This window comes from Scardinius erythrophthalmus, assembly GCF_964197995.2.
Source record: "Scardinius erythrophthalmus genome assembly, chromosome: 8".
Taxonomy (NCBI): domain Eukaryota; kingdom Metazoa; phylum Chordata; class Actinopteri; order Cypriniformes; family Leuciscidae; genus Scardinius; species Scardinius erythrophthalmus.
Window position 1 is genome coordinate 407230 of NC_138228.1, and position 10000 is coordinate 417229.

The window sequence follows — 10000 nt, forward strand, 5'->3', positions numbered from 1 at the left end:
GCATCCCAGGCTTTACACCACTGCATCCCAGGCTTTACACCACTGCATCCCACGCTTTACACCACTGCATCCCAGGCTTTACACCACTGCACCCCAGGCTTTACACCACTGCATCTCACACTTTACACCACTGCATCCCACACTTTACACCACTGCATCCCACGCTTTACACCACTGCATCTCACGCTTTACACCACTGCATCCCACACTTTACACCACTGCATCCCACGCTTTACACCACTGCATCCCACGCTTTACACCACTGCATCCCAGGCTTTACACCACTGCACCCCAGGCTTTACACCACTGCATCCCAGGCTTTACACCACTGCATCTCACGCTTTACACCACTGCATCCCACGCTTTACACCACTGCATCTCACGCTTTACCCCACTGCATCTCACGCTTTACACCACTGCATCTCACGCTTTACCCCACTGCATCTCACGCTTTACACCACTGCATCCCACTCTTTACACCACTGCAACCCACGCTTTACACCACTGCATCTCACGCTTTACACCACTGCATCTCACGCTTTACACCACTGCATCTCACGCTTTACACCACTGCATCCCACGCTTTACACCACTGCATCCCACGCTTTACCCCACTGCATCCCACACTTTACACCACTGCAACCTACGCTTTACACCACTGCATCTCACGCTTTACACCACTGCATCTCACGCTTTACACCACTACATCTCACGCTTTACACCACTGCATCTCACACTTTACACCACTGCATCTCACGCTTTACACCACTGCACCCCACACTTTACCCCACTGCATCTCACGCTTTACCCCACTGCATTCCACGCTTTACACCACTGCATCTCACACTTTACACCACTGCATCTCACGCTTTACACCACTGCACCCCACACTTTACCCCACTGCATCTCACGCTTTACACCACTGCATCCCAGGCTTTACACCACTGCATCCCACACTTTACACCACTGCAACCCACGCTTTACACCACTGCATCTCACGCTTTACACCACTGCATCTCACGCTTTACACCACTGCATCTCACGCTTTACACCACTGCACCCCACGCTTTACCCCACTGCATCTCACGCTTTACACCACTGCATCCCAGGCTTTACACCACTGCATCCCACTCTTTACACCACTGCAACCCACGCTTTACACCACTGCATCTCACGCTTTACACCACTGCATCTCACGCTTTACACCACTGCATCTCACGCTTTACACCACTGCATCCCACGCTTTACACCACTGCATCCCACGCTTTACCCCACTGCATCCCACACTTTACACCACTGCAACCTACGCTTTACACCACTGCATCTCACGCTTTACACCACTGCATCTCACGCTTTACACCACTACATCTCACGCTTTACACCACTGCATCTCACACTTTACACCACTGCATCTCACGCTTTACACCACTGCACCCCACACTTTACCCCACTGCATCTCACGCTTTACCCCACTGCATTCCACGCTTTACACCACTGCATCTCACACTTTACACCACTGCATCTCACGCTTTACACCACTGCACCCCACACTTTACCCCACTGCATCCCACGCTTTACACCACTGCATCCCAGGCTTTACACCACTGCATCCCACACTTTACACCATTGCATCCCACGCTTTACACCACTGCATCCCACACTTTACACCATTGCATCCCACGCTTTACACCACTGCATCCCACACTTTACACCACTGCATCCCACGCTTTACCCCACTGCATCTCACGCTTTACCCCGATGCATCCCAGGCTTTACCCCACTGCATCCCAGGCTTTACCCCACTGCATCCCACACTTTACACCACTGCACCCCATCACTGCATCCCACACTTTACACCACTGCATCCCAGGCTTTACACCACTGCATCTCACACTTTACCCCACTGCATCTCACGCTTTACCCCACTGCATCTCACACTTTACACCACTGCATCTCACACTTTACCCCACTGCATCTCACACTTTACACCACTGCATCTCACACTTTAACCCACTGCATCTCACGCTGTACCCCTCTGCATCTCACACTTTACACCACTGCACCCCACCACTGCATCCCAGGCTTTACACCACTGCATCTCACACTTTACCCCACTGCATCTCACGCTTTACCCCACTGCATCTCACACTTTACCCCACTGCATCTCACACTTTACACCACTGCACCCCACCACTGCATCCCAGGCTTTACACCACTGCATCTCACACTTTACCCCACTGCATCTCACACTTTACCCCACTGCATCTCACACTTTACCCCACTGCATCTCACACTTTACCCCACTGCATCTCACACTTTACCCCACTGCATCTCACACTTTACCCCACTGCATCCCACACTTTACACCACTGCACCCCATCACTGCATCCCACACTTTACACCACTGCATCCCAGGCTTTACCCCACTGCATCCCACACTTCTTTCCACTCAGTGAAAAAAACAAAAACAAAAAAAAAAACATTTATTAATCATCGCTGCTGTTCACCGTAAAGAAAGTCTGGCTGCTGCGTGCAACGTGCATCATGGAGAGGGGCGGGGCAGACCTGATGCCGCTGCGTGCACGCCTTTAGCCTGGAGAGAAGAAGATGGAGTTGGTGAAAAGTAAACTTGCCGCAGGTGAATTCACCGTCGCTACTACAGCCTATTTATATATTTAAAGTTTATTGTTTCAGTTGTTTGTATTGATAAAAGGCATGAACATTAAAGGTTGATTTGAATTCCCGTCTGCTGGTCATGATAATACGTGTATGAGAAAAATAATAATCTGACGCGGCGTCGGGCCGCGGGCCGGGTTCGGGCAGATAATTCATGTTGATGTGTCGGGTTACATCGGGTCCGGGCTTTAAAAGCCACGGGCCGGGTCGGGTCGGGTTGTAATTTTCAGGCCTGTTGAGAACTCTACCTCTGCATCCCACGCTTTACGCCACTGCATCCCACAATTTATGTCACTGCATCCCAAGCTTTACATCTCTGCATCCCACGCTTTAATATCATTAGGAAAGTATATGGATGTCTTAACACTCTGTACAGATCAACTAATTGTTTTTCGACTCAAGTCAGGAAAAAAATTATTTCTCAACTGGTAATACCAATTATTGATTATGCAGACATAGTTTACACTAATACCTTTGAGTCCAATCTTAAACCCCTTAATGTTGTATTCAATTCTCTTTGCAGATTTATATTGAACTGTCCATTTAAAACTCATCATTGTTTTATGTATGATTCACTACACTGGTTGCAACCGAAACCACGTAGGGATTACCACTGGATTCTGTTTATTTTTAAATGTGTTCATTCCAATTGTCCTGCATACCTTAAACAGCACTTAATACCCTATTGCTCAACATACTCACTTAGACACCTCCAATGTCCAAAATTTTTTTTGGTACCAAGGTTACTTTCTGTAGCTGGTAGGAGAGCATTCCAATATAAAGCCCCTCATGACTGGAATAACCTTCCTCTTTTTTTAAGGTCTATTTCTACATTTGGGTTATTCAAATCGTCACTTTATTCTTTTCTTAAAACTACATGTTCTTGTAATTAGGGACACCAATGGTATTACATATAATTGGTTCATGTAAAAAACATTTAGTAATATGTGTACAATTATGACTTTCTTTGTTATTTTCTTTATCTTGATTTTCTTTTACATTTCCATGTGAGATGTGACGTTATCCTGTATGTTACATTTTGTCATAAGGCATATTGATAATCGATTTATTATTAATTTTTTTTTTACATTTTTTATTTATGTATTCGGTTGATTATTTGTGAATATACTTTAATATGTGTGCTATGTTAATTATGGGTGCAAGGTCAGGTGAGCGAGGTATTGTTTTGTATATATGTTTGTATCTGTGTTTTTTTGTATATGTACTGTGTGATTAACTTTTGTGTCTGTACATATGCGCAGGACCCCGTTGAAAATGAGATGATACATCTCAAGGGGTTATCCTGAAATAAATTCAAATTCTATTGTATGCTTTACCCCACTGCATCCCACTGCATCCCACGCTTTACCCCACTGCATCTCACACTTTACCCCACTGCATCCCAAGCTTTACGCCACTGCATGTCACGCTTTACGCCACTGCATCCCACACTTTACACCACTGCGCCACTGCATCCCACACTTTACGCCACTGCATCCCACACTTTACGCCACTGCGCCACTGCATCCCACACTTTACGCCACTGCATCCCACACTTTACGCCACTGCATCCCACACTTTACTCCACTGCATCCCACACTTTACACCACTGCGCCACTGCATCCCACACTTTACGCCACTGCGCCACTGCATCCCACACTTTACACCACTGCATCCCACACTTTACGCCACTGCATCCCACACTTTACTCCACTGCATCCCACACTTTACACCACTGCGCCACTGCATCCCACACTTTACGCCACTGCATCCCACACTTTACGCCACTGCATCCCACGCTTTACGCCACTGCATCTCACGCTTTACCCCACTGCATCCCAGGCTTTACCCCACTGCATCCCACACTTTACACCACTGCATCCCAGGCTTTACACCACTGCATCTCACACTTTACCCCACTGCATCTCATGCTTTACCCCACTGCATCCCAGGCTTTACCCCACTGCACCCCACGCTTTACACCACTGCATCCCACGCTTTACACCACTGCATCCCACACTTTACGCCTCTGCATCCCACACTTTACGCCACTGCATCCCACACTTTACGCCTCTGCATCCCACACTTTACGCCACTGCATCCCACACTTTACGCCACTGCATCCCACACTTTACACCACTGCATCCCACACTTTACACCACTGCATCCCACACTTTACGCCACTGCATCCCACACTTTACGCCACTGCATCCCACACTTTACACCACTGCATCCCACACTTTACGCCACTGCATCCCACACTTTACGCCACTGCATCCCACACTTTACGCCACTGCATCCCACGCTTTACCCCACTGCATTTCACACTTTACGCCACTGCATCCCACACTTTACGCCACTGCATCCCAGGCTTTACCCCACTGCATCCCACACTTTACGCCACTGCATCCCAGGCTTTACCCCACTGCACCCCACACTTTACGCCACTGCATCCCACACTTTACGCCTCTGCATCCCACACTTTACGCCACTGCATCCCACACTTTACGCCACTGCATCCCACACTTTACGCCTCTGCATCCCACGCTTTACGCCACTGCATCCCACACTTTACGCCACTGCATCCCACACTTTACGCCACTGCATCCCACGCTTTACGCCTCTGCATCCCACACTTTACGCCACTGCATCCCACACTTTACGCCACTGCATCCCACGCTTTACGCCTCTGCATCCCACACTTTACGCCACTGCATCCCACACTTTACCCCACTGCATCCCACAAATTATGTCACTGCATCCCTAGCTTTACACCACTGCATCCCACGCTTTTTTTTTATTGCACTTAAAGTGCTTATATAGTTTGTATACACTAGTGCTAGTGTAGACACAGACACACACACACACACACACACACACACACACACACACAGAGGCAGACCCCCGGCATGATGATGTTCTCCATGTCCTGCATGATGCGGCTCCAGTCCTCAGGCTCGTACGGGGCGCTGCTGGGCAGAAGAGGACGCATGAATCCCGGCTGAACATCCGGAACTACCCGCCGCTCACGGATCCGTGTGAGATACTGCTGTATGAAGTCCACCATCTCCTTCCCTACACACACACACACACACACACACACACACACACACACACACAATAGAGGAACATCAACACATTAAAACAAACACGCCCAGCAAGCAATAGCCGTCATTTCACCATCTCTGTTAACTATAGACCTGATATAGTCTGGCTATGAGTAACACACTTCTAGACAAAAAAAAAAAAAAAAAACTTGAATTGGGTACATGTCTTTTTTGCCAAAATAACTTCTGAGATAAATGATATTCCATCATGTAAGCTAAGTCAACAGTGATTACAATGTGATTGGTTTTATTTAATTTCTATGCTATCTGTAGCCCACTTATAGTCAAAACTGATTCATTGTAGTTTTTGGCCAATCAGCGCATGAGATGGTTGATATCCCATCATGTTACCAATGTCAATATCTACAAGTGTAATTTCATGTCAGGGTCAATCTGTAGTCACGATTTAGCAATTAAACAAATATTAGACGGCTATTAGACATCTTTTAAACGCAAAATTGCTTGCTGGGCACTGTGAGCCTGAGGTCACGGCCAATACAAGACTGAACAACATTAGAGAAAAGTATAAAACAATAGATAAAGAGTACCGACACACACATATTACAGCAGAACATCAATATAAAATCAATTTAATACAAGAAAATGAGAAGATAACAATAGCATGCAAACAATTTAAAGTGATAAAAAGTCCTCAATGTCAAATGTTCAGGAAATAACCAGCAGTCCTTCATCTATTGATCAAGAGTTATTAAAGCTAAACTCTATTATAGCTGCAAAACTAATATAAAGCCATTCTTGTATAATTATTAGAGGTTCATTACCTCTCTGCACGTATTCCTGCTCCTGCATCCCGTCGGTCAGAGGAAGATGCGCTGTGTGTGTGTGAGAGCCGCTCCAGCTCTCACACACTCTTATAGCCACTGCCCGCTGACGTAAACCGACACACACACACACACACTCCACAAAGACACCATTGATTCAGGCTGTAGGTGAGTGTCCGTCAAACACAGATCTTTATGAGTACTGAGGAAACATCAATCCATATCTACAATATGTGTGTTTGAACAATCCCAACAACAATATTCCCTCTACAGACTCTTAGATGCTGGAATACTGTAAAAACATTTTATTGTGCATTTATTCAGCATTTTTACACAGCAAAAGTCAGTTTGAGTGAAGCTGAGATCCTCCTCAAAGAAACAAAATCCATCCAGTTTGTCTTTTAAAAATAATAATCTTTCTGACAGAAATACTGCATCACAAACAACAGGCATGTTGAAGCTATAAACACAAGAACGTTTGATTTATGTTGATGATCAGTGAGGAAACTGAATCTTGCGGAGTCTGATGATGAAAGACTTGATCAGACGCGACCTGTAGATGAAACTCAATCCAGAGCATAAAACATTGTCACATTATTACACAATAAAATGTTTTGATTTTTTTTTCCTCGTTATTCAGAGGCCGATGGAGGATATGTGTCAGAATCGAACCCGCGTCGGCCACAGGAGCACCACAGACTCACAACTGAAACAGTGAAATATAGCTGCAAGCGGCGATGAGGGGTCAAGCAGAAAGAGGCACGATGATTATCAGACAAGAGATTTTATGTTTATTTTAGTCAAAATAGCTGAAAAAAACACACAAATACAATCACTTTCAATGTCATTTAATCGTTATGACTTTTGACCAATAGGTGGCGCTGTGACCAAACTGATGTGGGTCAGTGTGAGGACAATAACACACTCAATTTTGACATCATGCTAACAATTTCATTGATGTTGGATGCAATTACAGTTTGGTCTATCAAAAACTTTTAATACGTTTGTGCTGGAATGGTCTGTAGATAATCTGACCAACGGTTTCATTAAAATAGGCAAAACCTTTCGAGTACCTTCAGGCCATGACACACACCGAGTGCTGTAACGATACGCTAATGCCTGCGAAAATTACAGCATTTTACTACAAAATTCAAAAGTAAACTAGTTGATATGCAATAATTGGGTTTCATTCAACTCGGTAAATTGCACTGAATTAAAAGAGACTTTCTGATTTTTGGGGCATATCGTTCAGAAGTTAAAAGCAAAAATATCCATATTTCATTTCTCCTCAGTTCATGCTTGTGATGACATGAACCCTAACCCTAATCCTAACCCTTTTTTTTCGTAAAATTCTAAATGATGGAAAAAGACATCTTGAGTCAAGAATTTAGTTAATATTCATTAGAATAAACATGAACAGTGGCGCTAGAGAGAGTTAATGATGAGACTGTCCTCCATCTGTGTGCCAAATTAAATCATTTCCTGTAAGCAGTTCGATGGGGTCAGGAGCAGAAGAGGGAAGAGTAATGATGAGAACACTGACGGATACAACACACACCTTCAGAGCTCGGCCCCTAATGAACGACACTGATCGGCACAGAAAGCACAGTGTGTGTCCAGTGTGTGTGTGTGTGTGTGTGTGTGTGTGTGTTTCAGGCGTGTTTCTTTCCGCTCTGCTGTGTGTGTGTGTATTGTGTGTGTGTGTGTGTATTGTGTGTGTGTGTGTGTGTGTTATGCGTGTTTCTTCCCGCTCTGCCGTGTGATGGCCGTGTGTGTGTATGTGTGTGTGTGTGTGTGTTTCAGGCGTGTTTCTTTCCGCTCTGCTGTGTGTGTGTGTGTATTGTGTGTGTGTGTGTGTTAGGCGTGTTTCTTCCCGCTCTACCGTGTGATGGCCGTGTGTGTGTGTATGTGTGTGTGTGTGTCTTTCAGGCGTGTTTCTTTCCGCTCTGCTGTGTGTGTGTGTGTATTGTGTGTGTGTGTGTTTTAGGCGTGTTTCTTCCCGCTCTGGCGTGTGATGGCCGTGTGTGTGTGTATGTGTGTGTGTGTTTTAGGCGTGTTTCTTCCCGCTCTGGCGTGTGATGGCCGTGTGTGTGTGTATGTGTGTGTGTGTTTTAGGCGTGTTTCTTCCCGCTCTGGCGTGTGATGGCCGTGTGTGTGTGTATGTGTGTGTGTGTTTTAGGCGTGTTTCTTCCCGCTCTGCCGTGTGATGGCCGTGTGTGTGTGTATGTGTGTGTGTGTTTTAGGCGTGTTTCTTCCCGCTCTGCCGTGTGATGGCCGTGTGTGTGTGTATGTGTGTGTGTGTGTTTAGGCGTGTTTCTTCCCGCTCTGGCGTGTGATGGCCGTGTGTGTGTGTATGTGTGTGTGTGTTTTAGGCGTGTTTCTTCCCGCTCTGGCGTGTGATGGCCGTGTGTGTGTGTATGTGTGTGTGTGTTTTAGGCGTGTTTCTTCCCGCTCTGCCGTGTGATGGCCGTGTGTGTGTGTATGTGTGTGTGTGTTTTAGGCGTGTTTCTTCCCGCTCTGCCGTGTGATGGCCGTGTGTGTGTGTATGTGTGTTTTAGGCGTGTTTCTTCCCGCTCTGGCGTGTGATGGCCTCCAGCTTCTGCCGGTACGCTTCAGCCTCCTGCTCCTTCTTCAGGAACTGCTGCCGGTATTTCTGCGCCTCACGGTTCGCCTCCTCCAGCTGCTTCAGAAGAGACACTTTCTCCTGTCACACACACACAGTCAGACTGTTTACATCTTCATCACTGGATAAAACATGTACATGTTATGTGTCAGATGCTGGTGTGACAGGGATTGTGGGCCGTGTGTGTGTGTCGCACCTGGAAGTCCTCCAGCGAGAGCGTTTGCTGGATCTGAATGTCTTGTGTTTCTATCGTCTGATCCTCGTCTTCTTCTTTCACTCGCTGCCGTTTGACTGACGGTTCGTCGCTGATCACCGTTTCCTCTGCAACCTCTGTGTCCGACACCGTCAACACTGCAGGAACACACACTGAGTGAGCATACATACATAACATAACATACAAACACAGCCGGATCCGGGCCGTATCCAGACCAGATGGAGGACCTGCGCCTAGACACGACCACAACACATGATGTAGTCAGCCGGATCCGGGCCGTATCCAGACCAGATGGAGGACCTGCGCCTAGACACGACCACAACACATGATGTAGTCAGCCGGATCCGGGCCGTATCCAGACCAGATGGAGGACCTGCGCCTAGACACGACCACAACACATGATGTAGTCAGCCGGATCCGGGCCGTATCCAGACCAGATGGAGGACCTGCGCCTAGACACGACCACAACACATGATGTAGTCAGCCGGATCCGGGCCGTATCCAGACCAGATGGTGGACCTGAGCCTAGACACGACCACAACACATGATGTAGTCAGCCGGATCCGGGCCGTATCCAGACCAGATGGTGGACCTGAGC

The 10000-nt window shown here is 46.9% G+C and overlaps 2 protein-coding genes across 2 annotated transcripts in view; both read right to left on the reverse strand.

Annotated features, from left to right (window-relative positions):
* The window catches only part of hdc (histidine decarboxylase), a gene marked incomplete at its 3' end in the record, with an annotated part of 16986 nt that extends 11240 nt beyond the window's left edge, over nt 1–5746 (reverse strand). The window contains exon 1 of the mRNA XM_081372195.1: nt 5579–5746. Within this exon, the coding sequence (XP_081228321.1) occupies nt 5579–5743 (165 nt within the window). The 5' untranslated portion in view covers nt 5744–5746. The remainder of the gene's footprint in view (nt 1–5578) is intronic.
* A 2616-nt stretch (nt 5747–8362) lies between these two features.
* The window catches only part of gabpb1 (GA binding protein transcription factor subunit beta 1), a gene marked incomplete at its 5' end in the record, with an annotated part of 5360 nt that continues 3722 nt past the window's right edge, over nt 8363–10000 (reverse strand). Inside the window, 2 exons of the mRNA XM_081372700.1 lie at nt 8363–9269; nt 9385–9539. Coding sequence (XP_081228826.1) covers nt 9120–9269; nt 9385–9539 — 305 coding nt within the window. The 3' untranslated portion in view covers nt 8363–9119. The remainder of the gene's footprint in view (nt 9270–9384; nt 9540–10000) is intronic.